The sequence below is a fragment of the Sycon ciliatum genome, chromosome 5 (assembly GCF_964019385.1).
Source record: "Sycon ciliatum chromosome 5, ocSycCili1.1, whole genome shotgun sequence".
In the NCBI taxonomy this organism is placed as follows: domain Eukaryota; kingdom Metazoa; phylum Porifera; class Calcarea; order Leucosolenida; family Sycettidae; genus Sycon; species Sycon ciliatum.
Window position 1 is genome coordinate 7,568,603 of NC_088647.1, and position 24,000 is coordinate 7,592,602.

The 24,000-nt window shown below is 48.5% G+C and overlaps 1 protein-coding gene across 1 annotated transcript in view; it reads left to right on the plus strand.

Annotated features, from left to right (window-relative positions):
- The window catches only part of LOC135816565 (protein sidekick-1-like), a 28,972-nt gene that overhangs the window by 2,643 nt on the left and 2,329 nt on the right, over window positions 1-24,000 (plus strand). The window contains exons 3-13 of the mRNA XM_065329760.1: window positions 414-704; window positions 1,386-1,700; window positions 9,911-9,978; window positions 10,279-10,417; window positions 16,370-16,489; window positions 17,167-17,234; window positions 18,270-18,402; window positions 19,446-19,574; window positions 20,300-20,383; window positions 21,917-22,162; window positions 23,467-23,589. Of these exons, the coding sequence (XP_065185832.1) occupies window positions 414-704; window positions 1,386-1,700; window positions 9,911-9,978; window positions 10,279-10,417; window positions 16,370-16,489; window positions 17,167-17,234; window positions 18,270-18,402; window positions 19,446-19,574; window positions 20,300-20,383; window positions 21,917-22,162; window positions 23,467-23,589 (1,716 nt within the window). The remainder of the gene's footprint in view (window positions 1-413; window positions 705-1,385; window positions 1,701-9,910; window positions 9,979-10,278; window positions 10,418-16,369; window positions 16,490-17,166; window positions 17,235-18,269; window positions 18,403-19,445; window positions 19,575-20,299; window positions 20,384-21,916; window positions 22,163-23,466; window positions 23,590-24,000) is intronic.

The following is a 24,000-nucleotide window of genomic DNA, read 5'->3' on the forward strand; positions in this document are numbered from 1 at the left end:
GCAGGGGTAACTGCAGTTGGATCCCAGGACGGATACCCTGATGCCGTCAATCCTTTTTCTGCACCTTGTCCTCACCCACTTACTGAGGTGTGGTGAGCCCATAAGTGGGATCATTTTCAAGTTCACCCAGAGTTTTGGGGATTTCAGGGGGTGTCGGCCGTTGGGCGGTTCAATAGCCAGTTGAGTCATCTTTCCAAGATTCCTTTTGAGTCTCTCTCCCCTCTCCCGGGGAGACCCACGTGACCAGTTTTGGCAGTGAGCAACAACAACAAGTACAAGTGTGTGTGTGTGTGTGTGTGTGTGTGTGTGTGTGTGTGTGTGTGTGTGTGTGTGTGTGTGTGTGTGTGTGTGTGTGTGTGTGCATTGTGCCCACGTGGATGTACACGTGTGCTATTGGCTCTGCCTTCTTCTAGCCGGTGCGCAGGTAGCAAGCGTCACCAAATCGACATCCATCAAGGCCACTGGTTCATCTGCATCAAGATTTATGATTCAATGCAATATAACCGGTGATACGCCCCTCGTTCTTCGTTGGTTCAAGAATGGCAAAGTCTTGGCAAATGCAAGTGGACGTGCAGACTTCTCTCCCTACTTGAATACGTTCAACTTTCCAGAGAGACTAACTGCGACCGACTCGGGAAATTATACATGTGTAGCTGAGAATATTTTTGGCAATAACAGCAGAAGCATGATGCTACTGGTTCTAGGTGAGCAGTGTGTGTGATGCATTGTATGACAACATTCATTGTTACAACTAGAAAAGGTGTAGGTACCCATACAATTATTACAGAGCGAGTTTCTGACTGGTTATCGCATTCCAAGTCACGCAAAAAATGATCGAGGGTTGGATGTGTCGCGCTTTCACAGTGCACGTCATCAATCTACTGCAATGATGCGCATAACATAGCATGTGCCTACTGCGAAGTATATCAGGTTGTAAGCGTATATTAGCTCCACGATTCGAGCTCTACAACGCGTTTGCTGTGCCGATGGTCTAGCGAGGCTGTGAAAATGAGTTTGACAAAACGTGTGTGACGAATCTATCCCGAGTTGCGCCGCGGCTTGCTTCACAACCTGGCAACGCTTTTGCAGAATTTCAATGGGCACGCACCTCGCAAGTCGGTTGCATTACTTGAGCCAGATAAAACCTGCCAGCAGGGTCTACACCTGGCTTACTTGTAGGCAATGTTCACTGCTTGCTGGAGTCACCCCTGAAAGCAATGCTACCAATACCTAGCAGCAGTTATTGTATAGACAAATGTGCATTCAGTCATTATCCTGATTCTTCCAGACTGTCGACGATACTACACTGATCTGTGCAAAGTTATATCCATATTTGCCATAGTGCTGTGACTGCTGTAGTTTCCCTTTCTTCCTCTGACCTTCAGATGTTCCCGAGTTTCTGCAGCGCGCCGTGCAACCAATGATTGAACCTAACTCGCTTACTTCCAGTTCAGTAACTCTCTTCCTGACGCCACCGTCTTCAGATGGAAACTCTCCCGTGACGGAGTACGAGGTGACAGCTCAGCCGTACCCTGAGTTCCGGCAGTTTGCCCAGGCAGTGATGCTGACCACCCCAGTGCTGTCTGCTGATGTCAGTGGGCTTCGATCGGGCATGAAGTACAGCGCTTTCTACCGGGCAATCAATGCCGTTGGCTACAGTGCAGCAACTTCTGAGGTGCACTTCAAGACACTAGAATCTTGTAAGGCAAGAAGAAATCTGTGCAAGATGTGATTTTGTCTCCCTTTCAAATATACATTGAATAGGTGGAAATATGCTATGGGAATAATCTCGCAGAAACTACAACAGGTGTATGGTCCTTTCTCCTTCGGGGCTATCCATCCGTGGTTGTCAAAAACATATACGTGTATGTGAGACTATCATTCTAGGAAAACCTTGATGTGATACATTTGTAGCTTATTTCTCTTCTCGAGTAAAGAAGAGTTTTGGTGTGATATGAATAGGGGTGAAACGAAAATGAATATTGACAATCTGAATATTCTTTCATTTGAAACGAACGAACGAACGAATATTCGTTCGTTTGACGAGGAAATATTTTGTGTGCCACGTTGGTACCCGAAGAGACTGATCTTGTCACTTGGCACCTCTTGAGATCGACAATGGCTACCGAGCGGCGATCTATTGTTCAGGAGGTCGTCGGGCTTCTGCCTGACGATGCTCTCCGGCTCAATACTCAGGACAAGGATCTTACGCTGCTGGGATTACGCGAGATGATGCGACTGAGCTGTGTCGAGATTCAGACGATGATCAAACAAGTGATCACTCCGACATCGACGCGCTGCCACCGAGCCATGATGAGAATCTCGATGACGCTGAGTCGGTAACAGAGACTGCGACCGGCACCAGTACAGCAGCAGGAACGAAGAGAAAGCAAAAGCCCTTCCAGCCAACAACGCCGAGGATGTAGCAGAGCGCCGTGTGAAAGTATTCGTATTCGCTCGTCGTAGGGAATATTCGTTCAGTTGAGCTTATCGAACGAACATTCGAGTATTCAGAATATTCGTTTCACCCCTAGAGATGAAACTTCAGAATCTTAAGTCTTCTGACTACTAAAATGTATGGTGTTGTACCGAGGACGCCGTGATAGACCATTCGTGTGATACTATCATACAAACCATACATGAACTGTCGGGCGCCGAAGAACGGAGCGCCGAAGAACGACCCTGCAGGCTAGAATTCCACCCAGCACAGCATATCAATGTACATGTATACACGGTGACTCGACTGCACATTAAATGGAATACGTAAAGATAAGAACGGTACAGGCTAGGAGGCTGGGCCCCCGGTTTTTCGGCGACCAACAGTACTGTAGCCCTATTGGAACAACACAGTGTGGTGGTGTAAGCGTATGCTACCACAAAACACCCGATATATTAGCAGCGACAATGCAAAAGTAGCAAACTTTGGAGAATGTTCTTGGAGAACGCTGCGTCGCAACCTCTTGGTACCAAAGCCATGTGACTGAGCCCGCAGAGGTAAAACAGTTCTGAAGTCGTTTACATAAAAAAAAAAGTAAATTATCGTATCCGTTCCCGAAGGGAACTCACGACGGCCGCTAACACCCGATAAACCCTAGCGGCAGATGCAGCGCCTAACGGTGGGGGTGAGTGGGTAAGTCTCACAACCACTGGCACAAGTGCCGAAAGCGACCCCATTAGCTGCATCCATGTACCCCTTGTGCCTGGCCACAAGTTCCCAATTGACTGTGGGTAGCAGCACGGCTGGAAAAACCGCTCCCAGGCAGGACTTGAACCAGGTACCTCTCGTATCTCAATCATGGTCTTTGACCAACCCACTGTGCCTGCCTGGTTACATGCCACACGTTATATTCGTCGCACCCATTTACTTTGATGGCATCTGTTTGCGCCGGTATTCTCACTCACAACACAGAGTCTGAGGTTTATAGAATATTATGATTATTATCACTAGGAGAAGACTGTATCCATTGCAAACTGATTGCAATACTTCAAAAGGCTAGCTACTACCTGGTAGTAACAGAAACAGCCAAAGACCAAGAACACCACAACTGCACCAGCCAGCTCTTTCCTTGCACTCCCTACAAATACATCAAAATCAAGCAGTAAAATGCAAATCCGCACGCGTGTTTGCCGGAACTGAACTTCCGTAGCGCAGCTGATCATTGCGGCTGCACGGGACGACCTTCCCACCACAGTAGGGCAAAGAACTATGCATGGCACTAGCAATGAATGCATGCAGCAGTTATGAATAGGGACATCAACAAGACACAACACACAGTAGTCATGAGCAGGCTGAGGTAACTGAGGGCCGGGGAACAGTACAGACATGTGCATAACAGCACCTAGGTTTACTACTACCCAAGGTTATTCATGTCTTGGTCTAAACTGAGCAAGTTACTAGTGGAGATCTGTGGGGTGACTTGGTCGTACCAACATCCTCCCCCCGGTGACGTCTTCAAGCGTCACCCTCATTCAGAACGTCCAGCACACAGATCTTTGACACCGGCCTGCGGTATGTCCCGGACGCTGTCTTGACGTCGGCCACTCTGACATGTCCATCGGTGCCGGGATAGACGGCCGTAATGGTACCTTTCGGCCAGCTGCCTCTGGGTAGGTCTCTGTCGGCAATCACGACTATGTCATTGACCTTGACCTCTTTCTGCTGTCGCTGATGCCACTTGGTCCTCCTTGTCAACGTCGGCAGGTATTCATGCAGCCACCTCCTCCTTTTCCCAGCACGAAAGCGACCTGGGCACTCCCGTCGGCGAAGGTGACTCTGAGGTAAGCTGCAGCCGCAAAGGCCGACTCGCTGGCGTCTCCAAAGACGTGTAGTTGAACTTGGGCTCTCTTGGTCATATCTTCACTGTAGGGGCGTGGCACAGACAGCTCGCTCAGCTTGAGTAGCATTTGCCACCACTCTTTCCAGCGTGTCACGAGGTCATCCGGTAGCGGCTGGTCCCAGCTGACTCCGGTGCGCCATATCCGCTGGAGAAGTACCTTTGCCGATACCGTGTGAAATGCCAGGTAGCCAAGCGGATCAAATACTGACATGCACATGCGTAGCACATGTCGCTTTGTCGGCTGCGTCACTTCTGCTTCTTGTGTCACCAGTCGTGCACTTAGCTTGAAGCTGAAGATGTCCTCCCGCGGCATCCATTTGAGGCCAAGGGTCTTCTCGGTCGGGGTGGCCGTTTCACCGCTGTCGATCGTGAGAGCGCTGTTGGACCTGAGCTCGGGTGGCACGCTTGCTAGGACCTCTGACGAGTTGCTTACCCAGCTAGGAATGGTGAACCCGCCGGCTTTGTGGATCTTGACGACTTGAAGCGCTCTGGCGACAGCTGTTTCCACTGTTGGCGTTGAATCGAAGTAGTCGTCCATGTAGTGCTTGCGGTTGATTGCGTAGACAGCTTCTTCGTGGTTGTCCCTGAACTCCTCAGCATTCCTCCGCATCACGAACTGGGCCGAGGCAGGCGAGCATACCGCTCCGAACGTCATCGCCTTCATTTGGTACGCGTCCGGCTCTCTGTCACGTTTCATGCCTCGCCAAAGGAAGCGTTGGGATGGTTGATCTTCTTCCCGAATCTGAACCTGGTGGAACATCTGCTGTATATCGCCGCCGAAGGCAATACGGTGCTCCCTGAACTTGAATAGAACGCCGGTGAGAGAATTCAGCAGATCCGGACCCGGAACCAGGGCGTCGTTTAGGCTCATGCCGTTGCTTGAGGCTGCCGCGTCGAAGACTAGTCGCAGCTTCCCTGGTTTGTTCAGGTTCGTGACACCAAAGTGCGGCTGGTACCACTTGCGCTCGTGGAATGCTGTCTCCTCTTCTGGTGTCAGCTTGAAAGCATAACCGGCAGCCAGGTACTGTTCGATCTTACTGCAGTACGCGTCAGCGAAGACTTGATCCCTGTCCATCTTTCGCTCGATGGAGAACAGCCGCCGGAGGGCCATGGCCTTGCTCTCTGGTAGGAGTATGCCACTTTCTCTCCACAGGAGTCCGGTTTCCCAGCGGTCTCCGACTCGTCTGGTGGTCGATTCCATGATCCTCTCAGCTCGCGCTTCCTGTCGGGACCGGATCTTAGTGCTGGTGACCTTGACACCAAACGAGTCTGTGGTGAAGAAAGACTTGACGAGCAGATGTAGGTCGTCATCGAAGCAGCCATCTTTGATTTGCGCTGACAGGCTGCTGTGGGCGTTTTCGGTGCTGAGGTCATCGACTCTGCCGTGGATTGCCCAGCCTAGCTTGCACCGCGTGGCTACCGGCGATCCGGGCGGTCCCTCGACCCACTCTCGGGGCATGATCAGGTCACAATTGTCCTGCCCGATGAGCATTCTGGGCTTCTGCATATCCTCCACTGTCAGATCAGCGTCTCGGAGGTGTTTCCAGTGCTGGCAGGTGCTGTTGACGTCGAGGTCTTGCTTGGGTAGATCCAGTGTAACGGTTCGTACATCGTTCAGGTAGAACTCCTGCCCGCTTCCGAACACCGAAACCTCCACCTTCCTGGAGTTGTTGTCAGTCTGGCTGGTGTCGTCCGTCCAGGTCAGTGTCAGCGGGCAGTGCGTCCCCTTGGCGCCGATCTCCTTGGCTAGGCTAGCGTCAAGCAACGTGACTGTAGATGCTTCGTCGAGCAGAGCGAACGTGTGTACCGTCCCCTTCGTGCCTGTGACGTTGATGGGTACTGTGCGCAGCATCACCCTCCCACTGGTAGGTCGTCGAGTTGCGTTGCACGGCGCTGGCTGGTCCCCCGTCCTCTCCTGCGTGCTCGGTTGCGGCAGATGGAGGAGTCGGTGGTGTAGCCTTTCGCACCCGTCACGTCCGCACCGTGCTTTCTTCGGGCAGTCCCTGACTTGGTGTCCACAGCCAAAACAGACGAAGCAGCGGTTCTCATTCTTGATCCACTTCCACCTGTCCTTGACTAGGGCCTTCTTCAAGGTGTTGCAGTTGGCAGCAGAGTGTCCGGCTTTCTTGCAGAAACCGCATTGTTCTTCTCGTGCGGTGAAGGTGTTCCCACGGAGGCCGCCTGGTCGCCTGCCAGATGGCGGCTTTTCAGCTCTGTCAGTGGCGGTGAGTCTTCTGACGTGGCTGATAGCGTCCGCTCGTTGTGATAGCCATTCGGAGAGTGTTGCCAGGGTCACTCCGGTCTGTTGGGTATGGACGAACTCCCCCCATTGCCGCTTCAGGCTGTTGGGAAGTTTCATGATCACTTCCTGCCGCAGGGTAGGATTTGTGAGATGTCCGGTATCGTTCATGAGCTGCATTGTTGCGACGAGGTTGCCGACCGCATTTGCCGTGTCGATGAGGGCCTCGAAGTCCTCTTCTCCAGCTGGCTTCAGTTTCTTGACGCCGTCAATTATGGTCTGTATCACCTGCTCTGGCTGCCCGAACCGCATTTCCAGAGTCTGCATGACACGATCGACGTTATCAGGTACGATGAGCATGGCTTTGACGGTGTCCTTAGCCTTCCCTTTGAGGGCTTTCTGTAGCCTGGCCATATTCTCCGCATTGGAGAATTTGCATTCACTCGTCGATGACGTGAACATATGGCGGAACATCGGCCAGGACGCCGGGTCGCCGTTAAACTCTGGGAGGTCCTTTGCGGTGGACTGTCGGGCGACTATCTTGTGAAGGTCGCTGCCAGTATCTTGGGAGCCATGTCTCTGCGTGGCTGTCGTCAGGTGTCCGGCCAAGGCTTCCGCAAGCTGGCTGACAGCTGTCACCACTGAAGTCTGAGCGGCCTGGGCCGGGGTGTGCTCTTCATCTGCGATTGGCTGGTCCCTAGCGCGTGCTGCGGGCGGCAGGTGTTGTGTCGGCTCAGCCTTGTCGCCAAGGGACTCCACATCCTCAGTATCTTTCGGGACGGGTTGGTGGTACTCAGCTGGAGTCCGGCGGTGGTATGACGATGACTTGTCCACAGACCTCGCTCCCCTGAGTTCTGCAGGTCGAGGCTCGTACTCGTGGACGGCGTGGAATAGAGCATCGTTACCAGGACTACTCGTGTCAGTCACGGTATCACGTCTCTGTTTGACTGCCCGGTCTGCAGGGCTACCTCGCGCTGCGCATTCCTCTAGGAACAGCTGGCGCCACTGGTCAGCTTTCCTTTGCTGCTGCTCCGCAGATTGCCTGGCTTGACTCAGGAGCTCACGTAGATGATCCTTGTCACCCTCCGCGCGCGCAGCCTGCTCCTCGATCTCCTGGAGTTCTTCGCGTGACCGCTGTCTCTGGCAGGCCATCGCCTCGAACTCTACCTTGCGCTGCTCCGATACGCGCTTCATCTTGTCGAGTTCAGCCCGCAGTTCGGTGTTGCAATCATACAGGTCGCTGTTCTCAGCTTGAGCTGTGCTCTTGTGGAGGTCTAGCTCGCGACGTGTTCGCCGCAATTCAGACTGAAGGTGTTGCACGACAAGATCCTTCTCATGACTTTCGTCAGCGGACTGTTGTAAACTTTGCTGCAGGCAATCAATCATCCGGTGTGCGTGACTGAGTGCGTCTTCGTTGGCCTGTGACTGTGCATTGTGTGCGGTTACAGCTGACTGCTCAGGGAGATTCACAGGTTCAGGACTACCCTGCAGTGCTTGGAGCGGTGATGGCGCTAGAGCTAGCGGTGTGGCATCTGCGCGTTCTGCCATGCTGTACGGAATGTGTGAAGAGGCACTAGTACCTTGCTCTACCTGCTCCGTGCGCTGTGTACCGGTACTTACTGAGTCTGACACTAAAACTGAGTTTTTGCCAACTCCTTGAAGTCGCTCTACTGTCCTACCGCTTGTAGAACGGGACTTGACTGTACGTGGGTCGCAGACACTATCTGCACTCAGGTCTATCAAGTCCGGGTCACTAGTTTGCCCTGACTGTACGGATTTAGCAGGGTACAACACGCTCACCTCATCGCTGCCATTTGCAGCTGTGGGCGCTTGCATTTCAGATCGTCGCTCTTCCTCGAACACTTCCTCTCTCATCGCGGGCGATGAAGACTTCGGTGTGCCAGAGCGTCTGGACGCCCTCTCGAGATTCAAGCTGGCCAGGTCAGCCTCCGCCTCTGCGACCCTCTTTCTCGCTTCTAGCAAGGCGCACCTTGCTTCCATCACTGATGGCGCACTTCCTGACGTGCGGCTTGATGCGAGCGACGGTGTCTGCCTGTTGAAGCTGGTTCTTGGACTGGTCGCACTCTCTTCGTCCTCAAATCCCAGTCGCCTGGGAGCAACTCCCTTGGTTGAACGAGCACTCGTTCTTTGTTCCTCCGCCATTCGCGATCCGGCTCGAAGGACCAATGTTTGCGCCGGTATTCTCACTCACAACACAGAGTCTGAGGTTTATAGAATATTATGATTATTATCACTAGGAGAAGACTGTATCCATTGCAAACTGATTGCAATACTTCAAAAGGCTAGCTACTACCTGGTAGTAACAGAAACAGCCAAAGACCAAGAACACCACAACTGCACCAGCCAGCTCTTTCCTTGCACTCCCTACAAATACATCAAAATCAAGCAGTAAAATGCAAATCCGCACGCGTGTTTGCCGGAACTGAACTTCCGCAGCGCAGCTGATCATTGCGGCTGCACGGGACGACCTTCCCACCACAGTAGGGCAAAGAACTATGCATGGCACTAGCAATGAATGCATGCAGCAGTTATGAATAGGGACATCAACAAGACACAACACACAGTAGTCATGAGCAGGCTGAGGTAACTGAGGGCCGGGGAACAGTACAGACATGTGCATAACAGCACCTAGGTTTACTACTACCCAAGGTTATTCATGTCTTGGTCTAAACTGAGCAAGTTACTAGTGGAGATCTGTGGGGTGACTTGGTCGTACCAACAGCATCCATTGGAGTACCTTGTTATCCTAGTCCTAAAATACTAATATGAAGCACACTCAACTGTGGGTATTTCAGGAACATTGTATCTCAGCCTCATGTCTGGCCAGGACTGTGCGAACCAGCATGCAGAAGACTACAGGTTGTGGAGTTTTCGGTTTTCCCGGAGTTTCTGTTCCGAATTGAGATACCATAATCAAGAATTGCTCCTCAGTTGTGTGATCTAGCTATCAACTGCTGTGTCCTTGGTGTTGTCCATCACTGATGTGGGCTTTCACTCACTTTAAACTGCTGTGTAAGGGCAATATTTGATTTAAAAAAGGCCATAGTAAATGTTGAAAGCATTCAAACTATGCTTCTATTTCAAACCACAACTTTATGCATACTCGATCACAATAAAGGCATGCCCGTGTAGAAACGCACCCTTCAAATATCTTTGCTTCGGTATTTTGATCTTCCTGGTGCTGTGCGTGTGTGTGCATGTATGGATGTGTGTATTCGTGTGTGTGTGTGTGTGTGTGTGTGTGTGTGTGTGTGTGTGTGTGTGTGTGTGTGTGTGTGTGTGTGTGTGTGTGTGTGTGTGTGCTGTACGCCAGTGCCGGGTCCTCCTCAAAATATGCAAGCTGTGGCCACATCATCCGGAGGGATTACCGTCTCAATAACTGTAAGATGATCAGACAAAATAATTGACCAGTTTTTGAATGAATGAATCAGTTTGACCATGCCACTATGTGCTGAAGCATTTACGACACTCGTGTGTCATTTTGGTTTGTTTTCTTTGCTGTCTGGAAAAGAGAAGTTGTCGTCGAGCATGCATACTTAGTCAATATTGCAGTGGGACACACATTGCAGTGCAGTGCGTAACAAAAAAAATTAAACTAATGTGCTGCTCTTTCATTTCTGATGTGCCCGGCTGAAGCAAACTACAACTTCAATCTGTTTGTTTTAAAATGTCTGTGCACAGCCGACCCTGCCGTCCAATGCTCATGGAGTGGTCACTGGATATGTTATCTCATATCAGGCGTCTGTTTGTGCCGTGACTGGTGAATGTCCCTGCCATGGATACAAGTGCTCGCTTTTTGGAGTAGTTCCTCTCAATGAAGGTAAGTACAGTGCGATCAGGTGTGCTGACTGAAACTCGGATATTGAGCCAATAGTATCAAGTAAGAAAAAGGACCAATAAGTGACGAGTTATGACTAACAGTCCACCAAGGTAACGAGATCTTATACAGTCAGATAGTGCGACAACAATGCACAAAACTGACAGGGATATTGAGACATTCACCGACCTGACGCCTAGCTCCACAACACATCCACGAAGCGCAAATCAACAACATTCCAATTCAGAGGGCTCGGGTCACCAGCAATACGGCAAAACGTACGTCGTGTGAAACTACACTGTACTTGTTTTTGTACCAAACTTGTCCATCAGCGTTACATCAACATTGAGTTTAGTAGGATATTGACTTTCGGTTTGTGACAATTCGTCTTCGCTTGGCTTCCCCTCTTGATGTATATATTATGTACATGTACACACACTTGAGAGGAATCAAAGAGTTTCTGCTGTAACTCTGAGTTTCACGGTTGTAAAGGGGAAGTGCATCGATTTTTCGAGTATGGTCCAGAAGAAAGACAATTTGATATTGGTTCGAATGGCATATCTCTCGCTTCCATCAATAAGCCAAACTTGCCAAATCGCCAATTGCATACTCACGTTGCCATAGCGACCAGCGCAGTGATGACGTACGAAAGGCTTAGCTCCACCACAGAGAAGATCGATCACTGCAGAATTGGTCATTTTCAATTGGTTTATTGTATTCACGATGTGAAAGAAGGGCTGTGTTCAATGCTGTTAGTGCAGTGAACTATTTGTTAGTAGTCCTCTCGGTTGTGTACTGGGACGTGACACCGACAGGAGAAAGCTGGAGTGCGGAGACACCAGCAGACAAGCGAAAATAGTGACAAACTAAAATGCTGAAATCTTGGTTGGGACAAATGAGGCATTCAGCATTTCCCCCAACCAAGGACCATGCCGTTTGCTCTTTCCACTTCCTGAAGATGAATGTGATGCTTCCTGGCGACTCTCCTATCTCTCGTAACATCTTCTGAAGCCAGGTGAGACGACGGGTGGTGGAGATTGACGAATGAAATAATGTCATAGGTTTGAAAATTTGCTGAAAATGTCTCAGGAGAGATGGCGAATTCCTAGCATCTTGTCCTGGAGGAAACCATTTCCTAGGCACAGTCAGCCTAGGAAAATGCATGAGAAGGGCGATAAATAGTTCACTGCACTAACAGCATTGAACACAGCACTTCTTTCACATCGTGAATACAATAAGACAATTGAAAATGACCAATTTCTGCAGTGATCGACCTTCTCTGTGGAGGAGCTAAGCCTTTCATACGTCATCACTGCGCTGGTCGCTATGGCAACGTTAGCATACAATTGGCGATTTGGCAAGTTTGCCTTATCGTATGGAAGCGAGAGATATGCCATTCGAACCGATATCAAATTGTCTTTCTGCTGGACCCTACTCGAAAAACCGATGCACGTCCCCTTTAACCGATCATCAGACAGCAACTGTCTGATGATCGGCAAAAACCGTTAAACTCAGATTTACAGCAGAAGCGCTTTTGTTTCCTCTCAAGTGTGTGTACTAGGCTCTGCACCTTGGTATATTGAGCACTGCCATGAGCAACCACAACTCCCTCCGAGTTTTTATTATGTACATGTACATACCTTTGAACCTCCCAAGTTGGGTAGTCTGTTGCCTTGCGTCGTCCAGTTGTAGTTAGACCGGTTTGTCCGATGGTCACAAGGCTTGCTAGTCACCTCACCATCATCCCGTTACGTTCTACATTCTTTATTGCCGAGGGACATAGCTCGTGCACATCTTCGTGGCGCATCCCTTCCCCTCATTGGAACTTTCCGTACCTGATCCTTCCAATTTGGAAGGTTGTTGGTTTGCACTTCGTAGATATGTTGGTGCTAGGTGTCAGGTCGTTGAATGCCTCAATATCCTTGTCAGCTTTTTGCCTTGTTGTCGCACTATCTGACGTTAGAACGAGGTCTGTCTCGTTGTCCAGGAAACGACCAATCAGCGACATTCCCGCCAAGGGCCTTATCAGAGTTTAAAGCCCGCTCAATCGTTATTTTACTACTCTTGATGACGCGTCGAGGGCCTTGGATTAGTCTAAAGCCCGCTGAATATACTCTAAACTGGTGCGTACAACTCCCTGTATGCATTATAGTACGGTGCAGATAATGAACTCTGCATAAAATGTACGGTGTACTACTAAAAGCTACGCATTTCAGAAGTGTGTACGTTTTTGCCCCCGTATTCTTTTATCTGTACGAATTTCCTTTGTCAACAGCTTGCGGAAACCTATAAAAACCGAAGATCAAAGTCATTAGAGGTATCGACAAGGGGCTCCACAAGCTATGAATAAGAATGAAGCTCGCAATAAGAGCCCAGCATTTCATTTGCTTCCATTCTACTTTTAGGAGTCCTAAGTGGTGCTGAGTTACCATAACTTACCAGAAGAAAATATTCTTTCATACCACACCAAGTCTCTCTGCACACAAACCACAAAACTACCCAATATAATGGTACACAAGCATAATGGAAGTGAGATAATGCATGTAACCTCGTTCTAAAATAGTTAGTGCATGGCAGGGAGGGTCTTATGGCTTGATTTTGCCCTTCAGGGTAGCCCTCGGGGCTACAGCCCTCAGACTAACCTGTCGGGCACTAACAAGCCATAAGGCCCTCCCTGCCATGCTCTAACCTATAAGTAAAATATCCCGTTTCCTTGGTGGACTGTTATGCATAACTCGTAAGTTATTGTTCTTTTCAGGACGTAATGGAGATAATAAAACATCCAGGCACTATTCGATGTTGCTATTGTGCTAGCTGCTGCACACTCCGTCTCCTGAGTTATACAGTAACCTTATATTAAAAATTATTAAAAAGTCTGAAGAAGGGCTGAGGCTTCCTGCAGCTTCATCTGTGAAAAGAATTCGGGTGGACACACCCATTCCCATAGCACTGCACATCACATCCAAACCAGTTCCGTTATTTTTACAAGGTTTCGGCACTTTGCCATCGTCAGGTAATAACAATGAATACCGTGGAAGCCACACAAGAGCAGTATATACGCAGAGTGTAGCGCCAAAAAATATGCGAATTATGTCACCTAGTGTGCAGAAGGGGGGGGAAGAGAGAGAGAAAAGGCGCAACTAGCACATCACGGAGGAGAAGCAGCAGAAGGTAGCGCGCATTGTGCTCTGTGAATGGCGTTACGCAGAGTGTAGCGCCAAAAAATAAAATGATGCGAGTTATGTCACCTCTATACAGAGGGGGGGGGGGAGAGAGAAGGTGCAACTGTGCACATCACGGTGAAGAAGAGCGCGCCGTTGTGCTCTACGAAGCGTATTAAAAAGTCGGCGTGGAGACAAGAAAATCTGAATATCTGCGTATGAGACCGACTGGCTCCGCCTGTCTGCGGCTGTACGGATTGCCTAAAATACATCAAGCATCTTGTCCACTGCAACCAATCTTGTCTATGATCGGGTCGCCACAATACAAAACCTCCAAATGGCTATGCAAAATGATCCAACTAGTGGTGGACCATTACTGTAAACACAATGTCAAAGATACCTTTGAATTTGTCGATCTTCGTACGCAATCCATTCCATTAGAAAACCACATGTTTTCCTTCGACGTAGTGAGTCTTTTCACTAGCGTACCCATAATTGAAACCATCGATATTTGCGCCAACATGCTTTACCATGTGCAGGAGGTGGATACCCCTTGGCTGTGCGAGGCAGCATTTCGGAAACTCATGTTAATGGTAACCACAGGCGTTGACTTTTCATTTTGCGATGTCATGTATCGCCAGGTGGATGGCGTAGCCATGGGATCACCCCTTGGACCCATATTGGCAAATGTTTTCGTTGGCTATTACGAATCGATGTTAGACGTATCTAAATGGCCTCCGCTGTACGTACACTTTGTGGATGATTCCTTTACTCATTTTGAATCATGTGTGAAAAGCGAGGCTTTCCTTTTGAAATTGAATAGCCTACACCCGCGAACATGAACAATCAAATTAACTGTCATTCCTTGACGTTTCGGTGGAGAAGACTGAGGGTGGTGTTTGTCATGAGCAATGCTCTAACTATCTGAGCTATCAGACCAGGCCAAACGTAGAAAATGATGGCAATTTTTTCTTTCTCTTTTCAGGCAGTTCACTTCCAAGACAAATCCTTTGAATTTGATGTTCCCCCGATCCTTTCAACAATATTATTATTGGCTGATCATGTTGAGTACCTTGTAAGCTATCCGTCTACTCTCTGTTACTAAAATGAAAATTCAGTATAAGGTACTCTGGCTCGAAGGGCCATTAGAATCCTTCCTTCATTAACGAGGTTCTGTATATCCAGAGTCAAGTATAACGCAGGGTCCTGAAAAATAGTACCGTTTACACCCCAAAGTCCTCCGCCTCATTAAAATTGTCGCTTCGCACATCGCAATGTTTGTGACTTGCTCATCTTTAATAGTCAGACTGTCGGAATCGCTGTTTTCTGTGTTCGAACATTGGTGTGACCCTTCCTGCGCAATGTCTACTTGTTACTGAAGCCGTGGTGGTCTTGGAACGCTCTTCCGCGTCAAACAAATTCATCGCGCTCTGCACTATTTTGCCGCAGAGCGCGTATCTTTTTTCCGGAGTTCGTGCTGGCCCACATCGTTTGCGTGGGCATTTATCAAGACTGCAAGCTCGGGTATAAGAAGCATGGTATCTCTCCTGAATAGACCTTGTGCCAGTTGTACAGACCCACGAAATCCCGTAGAATCCCGTAGACCCGGTTGGGTGTTCATTGTGTGCTATGCATGCGCATTTGACCAATTTCATCCTCATAATTTAATGGCAAGCAATCGCTTTTCCAGCTTCTTCACTTTGGTTAGAACTAATGACTAGATCTTTGTCAGAAAAAGGTTTTCATATGAAATGCCTTCAAGGCCCTTTTCTTAGTGGAAACAGCAGAAAACACAATAGGGTCCTGCACATTCAACACCCAACCGGATCTACGGGATTCTACGGGATTTCGTGGCTCTGTACAACAGGCATAAGGCTTATTCAAAATGGTGAAGTTGACAATGGCAAGAACAAAGTGTTCTCAAATTCCTGAAATGCGCTCAGTGTGGTGCATGTTGCTTCGAAGGTAGCAGGTCTGAAAACACCAACGAAATCCGTGAAGCGCTAGCCAAGGAAAGAATGCGCGGATCTGGTTACCCTATCCCACCGGAAGGTTGTTACAGTGTACTTGCAAAATGCTAGTTTGCTATCATTGCCTGTCACCTGGAGGCATGGATCACTTGAAAACGAAGTTTCGTGGCCTGAATTTGAACGCGCGTCTTGTTCAGCATATTGTTGAGTGCTGAAGGGTCTGCCTCAAACTCTGATGAAGATATCGACCTTAGCCACAAGTGCAGCGAAGCGGGAGGTTACAAACTAAAGCTTGGTCTGTCGGCAATGCTCTGCATCAATTTCTAGCTGATTTCTTTGCACTTCGAGTGGACAAAACAAATTTGAAAAATTCGTCTGGGAAGCGACAATTGTAATGATGCGGAGGAAGTACGTTACTTCGTTGGTACTTTATACTGAAGCTACGCACAGTGAATACCTTTTTAGAGCAGGCCAAAGTGCTCAATACAGAAGACAGAGCAGTGACACATACCGCATTGTCCGGAGTATAAGCCACACTGGAGTATAAGCTGCAACCCCCCCCCCTTTTTGCCAAGAAATACAGATATTTACCCTAAATATTGCCTTTAATTTGATCATCAAAGTACATCAAGTGTATACTCCGGAGAATATGGTAGGTCATTGCGATGAAGGTAGACACGAGTTCACAACTCAGAGATTCAAGCCAGGTCGGCAATTATCAGGTGAGTTAAGAATGCAATGAAACGTTATGAAATCACACTGTATTGTATTCGCTGGCTCTCAGTCTGGGTTTTTATTAACTAAGCCTTCTCTTGTCCGGGCAGGCTGGTCATTGTCTCTTGTGGGATTGCGCTACCTCACCACATACCAGGTGACAGCGGCAGCCGTCAACAGTGTAGGTGCAGGGCAGAGAGTTACTGCCACCATCACAACAGGACAATCACGTGAGTCTGAAATGGTTGTGCATGCGAGTGTCTGCAGATGCCTCATGGTGTGCTTGAGATTAAACAGACCGAACGGGAGTCGTGGATAGGATTCAAATTAGCTGAAAGCACTACTATTGTGACTGCCTTTCTGTACCTACTGCCAGTCCCGTGCCATCTCCACACTTATACAAAGGGACGACGATAACTACATTTAGGAAGACTGTTTATAACAAGACGACAACGGAAACACAACTGGACGTGACGAACTCAAGAAGAAGACTGCTTTTCACACCACAGAAACAAGCGCATGCGCCAACATGACGTACACACGACGTACACGAAATAACGTACTACAACACTACTTAGTGTCACATCAATCTATGGACTGAATCACTTACTACAGCAAAAAAGATCACAAACCAATACCAAGACCATGGGTTATCTTTTGGAAAAATACTCTCTTTTCCGTTTAGGGAGAGGTTTGTGTTATCTTTTCAATAAAGTTCAGAAAATCAGATTCCTCAAGAGTCGAGGCATCCTTTCCCTCTTTTAAAAATGCGCTTGTTAGTTTTGAGTTGACCGTAACATCTTATAAGAAATATGAGCAGCACTGGGATGTTCTTTACTTAAGAGCTATGTTCATATTTGCCCATTTCTGCAGTATCCTACCTGTTGGATATGCTCATGTCTCTCAGGAATTGGACCAGTAAGAAATGCCAGCTTTGTTGCCACATCGCCAGGAGAGGTTACTCTGCATTTCATGGTAAGGGAATGTCTACGCTATGTGCTCTTCTGCCGCAGTGTGGGTAGTGCTGCCTGCATTAGTCCCGGCGTGGTCCAGTGCATCTGTTTCTTGGCCGACGCGTGAGCCGCAGGGTGGGTGAAAAATGTCTGTCTATGGTCATGCATGGAGGAAATGGCTGTAACTTTAGCTTGCGGCTAGCATGGATCTTAACAGCCGCTTACCCTCTCGTAAGCAATAAAACGTTTGTACTGGAAGCATACCTGACATTGGTAGCACGGTACACTCATACCTTGTTTATCTGAGCTGTCCGGGACCAGGCACCGCCCGTAACTTTGAAATGTCCGTAACCTGGCAACTCGGAATCGCATACATGCACACTGTGATGGGGAGAGGCCTGAGACGTGGCATGTGATGTCATTAGTATTTGTACACTGAATGCACAAACAGCAGAAGAGTAGTAGTGTTTACCAGAGAGTGCCTGGTAGACCGAAATGTCCGGCTAACTGAGGTATGAGTGTAATTAGGGCTTCATGACATCATTATTTTTACAGTACTGTGCGCTCGTACCGTTGATACCTGTATCTATCAGATCACCCCTACACCACTTGTTACACAAAGTACTCCTGATATCCCAGGTGAATACCTTCATCATTAGAGTACCTACTCTTCTCTATCCACTATGACTGTTGCAATCCAGAATGATGGACGCTGTGTACTCTTGTTTCCGAATAGAGTGCTGCTCAATGAAAGCCGGTTGTGTACGTCAAGTATGCACCGGGTTTTGTGCAGCACTAGACCTGCCGACCTTGTAATGTGAAATGGTGCAGGGCGCAAATTTTGACTCACGTGATTGAATTTCACTGAGCGACACTGAACCTTTGATGGAAAATGTACTCAAAACTATCCACTTCAGAAGAGTAAGTCACAGCGCATTTGTTATCCAGCTGCATTATAGTTTAAAAGCAGGAACAAGCGGTCGCATAATCGGCAATCTAGGAAACACGTTTTCAGCCCTATTTCTAATCCAACATTGTGTGTCACTGTTCTTTGTAGGCTCCCAACACAGTTCTCGCCCATGACAAAATGACTGGCTATGAGCTGAAGTACAAAGCCGCTGAATGCAGTGAACCAGGAGACTGTCCATGCAGCCTATACACCTGTTCTTTACAGGGATCAGCTGACCTCGGTACGTCGGTACATTGTAATGCTAATGAACGTAGTTCGGGCACTGGTTCTTTTCCACAAAGTTTTCGACCATTTTGAAAAATAATTCGGGGTCGAGGCAGATCGTTTTTCCACCGTACCCTGCGTGTGTGTGTGTGTGTGTGCATGTGTGTGTGTGTGTGTGTGTGTGTGTGTGTGTGTGTGTGTTTGTGTGTGTGTGTGTGTGTGTGTGTGTGTCCCATATGGTGCAGTGGTATGTGCAGTTGATTTTCTATTGAGAGGTTGCGGGTTCCGTTCCCGACGATTATGGTATGGTCACACACGTCTTTCCTCTCTTTCTAAGACTCCTCCTGACTTTTCTAGTTTCATTCTCCTGGGTGGCTACCAACAGCCAGTGCATGTCGGAGTATGCAGTGTGGTGTGGGTGTGTGAAAAAAATGAAAAAGACCGAAAAGGCCAAAAATATACTTCAAATAGCTATGTGATGTAGACGAGGCTGAATAGTGGCGTTCAATTCTTCAGCCTTGGAAGCTGTTGAATGGTGCAATCCCAGCACAAGTTACTATGGTTTCTGCTATAGCATCGCTATCATCGCCTCCGGCGATGGGCGTCAAAAGGTCAAATGTGTGTGTGTGTGTAGGGGGGGGGGGGGGTGCGTGTGTGCGTACATACTGAAGCTGGCTTTAAATGTAGTCTACACAATTGGGTGTCAGGAGGCGCTAGTTTTCTTTCTAATTTGAGGCACTCCTAGTTGAGCTATATCATGCGGTCAAGCTAAGATTGTTCAGAGAATCCGACATACCAATCAGGCATTCCACTACCTATCATGTCCACTTTAATAGCAGGCGGGGGTCAGTTGACGGACCCCATACATTGCTCTTGACAACTCCTGAGCAGACGCAGCAACTACATATACTACACGTCTGACCTAGGAGGGTCTGACAAAAATCGTGCTGACCATGATAAAATAATGAGCAGAACACTAAAAGCAGGTATCTTCCCCGTGTTGCTTGGCCAATGTTATGACCGTGTACATGCACCTTCTCCTGCTTTCCATGTTGACAGGTTCAACGGAGTACTCGGTGACTATCAGAGGACTACGGCACTACACTAAGTATCGATTCACTATTGCCGGTGTGAGTGAGTCTGCTGTTGGCGAGACCGTTACCGTCCACGTCACCACTGCCCAATACAGTGAGTTGCAACATATATTTTCTTTCAGTCTACAGTCACCGGCGGGTTTGTGCTCCTCTCATCTACAATCCCGCATGTCCTTCTCACTCCCACTCTTCTAATGACTTAGTACTAGCCAATGTCAGCTCATCATCGGAGAGGTAACCCATTCTTGCCTTGACACAGTTCGTTACATAGCCTTTTAGATCAATTATATACTCCACACATGACCAGCAGGCATGCAAATGTCATCATTCTGTCCTTTATTTGCCACAGGGTGCCCCTGTAAGGATGCAATGTACCTGTGGGGTGTAGCCCTGGAAGACCATGAATACATACAGCGGAAACAAGTGAAATTCAGTGTCGTTAATAAAGCATTGCCACGCTCCTTGCCCTGCCCAGTACTTGCAGTGCTAGGGCTGTATAACTACCAAGGTTGTTATGTTTATGAGGTTGGCTTTCACCTGCTATCATTGTGTCCGCATGCGTCACTTGCGTAACCCTCGTCGTATACAAAAATGCTTCACTTTCCATAATTATTATCTTTGCCAAGATTACTGGTAACAAAGCCATGGCCAGTCTTCTATTCCATGAGAACCATTCAATGGCTGCATGAGGTGGTCGGGTAGATTGTCTCTACAATCGTGTGGTGTATGACTTTTAAATGAACATAGCTGTACGAGATGGGAAGTAGTCTGACAGATCATTGTGATGGCTGCTTTTGTTGTGCTCCATGTTCCCTTCAGTCCCCAGTGACATCACGTCAGTTTGGGTGAATGTCACATCCTCTCTTGCCAAAATATACTGGAAACAACCAGAAGAGCCAAATGGTAAGTACATGTACTTTCATAAGCCGTTGCAGGAGTAGAGATATAAGTCTAAAGAAAAGATTAAGTCTGTGTCACCACCAGCATCTGAACCAGGGAGTTTGGGTAAGCAGTGCTTTACCATTGTACTTTCTTCTGCTTTAACTAAAAGATTATTGAGGAAAGTGTTAACGAAAGATGCTTTTAAAATCACACAGACACACACACACCTCAGACCTCAGACATGCCCATCGCAGAAGCGATGATAGCGAACAGCTATGTTAGACATAGCAACTTGTGCTGGGATTACACCATTCAACAGCTTGCAAGGCTGATGAATTGACCGCCACTATTTTTAGCCTGGTATCCACCACACAGCTGTTTGAAGTGACTCCACACACACACACACACACACACACACACACACACACACACACACACACACACACTACTACTACTACTATGATACAGCTACCCTAAACGGGTCACGCCGCCCTCCACCCAAGCATGAGCACTATGAGGGGCAGTGGCAAATAAAGAGAATCAGCTAGCAGAACTGGCAAAACAGATGAAACAATGGAGCAGAACGGACGACTGCTGTACAATCATGTTCGAGTACTGTAACAACAACCAGTTACCTGACAGCTACAGTGACAACGACTGAAAATGAACAGGAAAGAAAAAAAAATTCAAAAATTCACGCCACGAAAAAAACACTGTCCACGAAAGAATCCACCAAGCAAAAGGAGTGTGGGCATCCGAAATCCCACCAGGACTCCACTAGCAGTTCTTCCACGTTGACGATGTAAGCGGCAGGGCAATGCCTCACAAATCCGACAGACTTCCGCAACGCTTGACCAGTGCACTCATGACGACGAAAGATTGAAGTTTCAATTCCCACCATTCCGCCATTGCGACCTTCCTCTCCGCACTCGCTCGTCCACTCCACTGAAACAACGACTTGTTCCAGCACTCCACCAGCCAATCCGCAATTCCCACCACTGCATTCTTCGAGCTTGGATTCTCCACAGCACTCGAGGGATAGCTACTCCACTGCGAGTGGTGGACCACGGCCGACGCAGCAGTGACAATATCGAAGTAAATTGTCCTGCAAGCTACATCGCGATTCCGCGCTCCAATCATGCAGCACTACCTTGGCAGTGTGCGAGGGTGCTCCAGGGTCGACTCTGGCTACGCCAGAGTCGCCCTGGGCAGGCAGAAAAACTTTGGAGAAAGCCAAGAACACGGAGCTCAGAAAGTGTAACCTGCTCCCAAGGAGCACAAAAACACACACACACACACACACACACACACACACACACACACACACACACACACATACACACATACACATATCATGCGGTCCAGGACGTTGTTCTTCCACTGGTACACTATGGAAGGTATCCATATTTGGAACATCGGTTTGATCCAAGAGAACAACAGCTGCATGGAGACTCTTTGTTTTCCCTTTGCTAGGGCCCAGCAAGCTTTCAATGCCACACTGTTTGTGCAGGTATTGTTCTCTACTATCAATTACAGTACACACTGTTTGTGCAGGTATTGTTCTCTACTATCAATTACAGTACACACTGTTGTTTGGGGACGGTCAGAACTCTACGGCAAGAGGAACGGTCAACGTCAGCGCAGACACTACTGAGTACACCAATGCGGAGATGCTAGCGTCCCGTATCGACAGCATGCGGATAGCAGTGCTTGCAGTCAATGCCATCGGTTCTGGCCATCGCTCCGCAGTGATAGCATGTCGTATCAATGGAGTGTTGGCAGTGGATACTGTATGTGCTGGTAAGGGTCATGCAAGTCCTGTGCCTAGTGTCAACATAGTACATCCAGCTACAGTCAGACCTCGCATAACCGCACACATCCGTTTTCCACAAAAATTATCCGGATAGGCGAGGGAACCGGATAATCGAACACACATACTGTATGTATGCATGGCATATGCTGTAAATCGGTGACCAGCGATTTTCTTCCGGATGGCGAGAGATCCGGATAAAAGAGGACCGGATAGGCGAGGTCTGACTGTGCCCTTGTCACAGTGTGTAGCAAGAAGGAGCCATGGGTGTATGTGATTCCCGGTAGCCTAACCGGTAGGCCACTCACGGTCCCGGAAAGACAGGGGTGCTGGGTTCGAATCCCGCTCGTGGATCCCTCTTCTGCAATACTGCTTGTCAAATGTCTGCGGGCCTTTTTGCTATGGCTTTCAGTTCTCGAATACAGTGTATAGTTTGGTTGGTTCTTATGTTACTTCGCACATTCAAACGGGATGACGACCCAATAACATGATGGTGAAAGCTTAGCTTAGAAGTGGCTATGAAAGCACAGAGTAAAGGCTATGAAAGCACATAGTAAGAGATTAGGGAACTTGAAGCACTAACATTGGGGAGTGAATGGGGGGAGGAGGGGGGGGGGGGGGGGGGGAGAGAATACGATGTATCTGCACTACTACGTGAGGATTGCTGAACTGTACGAGGAGGGAGAGAAAAGGTAGCCGGGTGTTTGTGCGGACCTCACTAGGGAGAGCGTACCACAGCAGAGCACCAGCAACATAAAACCTCCGCTGACCGCAGCGGCTACGTTTGCCTGGCTGAGTAAGCCATTTGACTGTTGATGGCGGGTAACGGTGCCTTGTGCCGGGATCAGAAGCTGGGCGAGCACAGGGCTGGCGCGGGCGTGGATGTTCCACCAGATGGTGATCAATGTTTTCTGGGGTGTGTGTATGTGCACGCGTGTGAGGGTGCGTGTGTGCATGTGCGTATGTGTATGTGTGCCAGCTAGTTGGGTTGGTCGGCACACTTATGCCAGATAGCATCGGGACTGTTGCCAACAAGCTCGGCTGCTTGAAGTTGTACAAATTGTTGTACTTATATGTACGTAAGCGGGTGTTCGCGTATGTGTGTGTATGTGTATATGTGTGTGTATATGTGTGTGTATATGTGTGTATATGTGTGTGTGTGTGTGTGTGTGTGTGTGTGTGTGTATATGTGTGTGTGTGTGTGTGTGTGTGTGTGTGTATGTCACGGTGTGTGTGTATGTGAGTGCACGTGCATATACCTCTTCCACCGGTTCTCCGGCCTTGTCTTTTTCAGCCTCCTCCAACTTTTTAGAACTCGTCGGAACGCAAAGGTTCTTTCTGCCAGCTGGTATCGTAGGAGGATCTATTGTTATCGTAATCATCATCATTATAGCAGTCAAGCTGTGCCGAAGGAGACGTAAGTGCTTATTACTGGTGTGTGGCTAAATCTCGCTGTTGTGAGTGCTAAGGCCACTACTGCTTGGTTTTAGCACTGACAGCACAAGACGGTGCAATTAGAGGGATTTAGCCGGTGCTTAAAACATTATTGGTTCCCAGCCTCACCCACTCAGCATGCTGGGTTTCAGTCCACGGAAGTAGAGAGCATTATAACAAGTCGAATTTTCGAATTAAACATTCGCAATCGGACCTGCTGGTTGGTCACGCGAGCAAAGCCAGTCGAAACACCTCAGGAAGCTTTAGAAGAAGGCCCTTCAAACAGAAACTTCTGCTCGGACGGATCTCCATTAACTATCATGCTAAACAGGTACGCTGCACTGCACTGCTTATGGACTGTAAAACAATGTAGGCTATAACTACACTCAGTAGT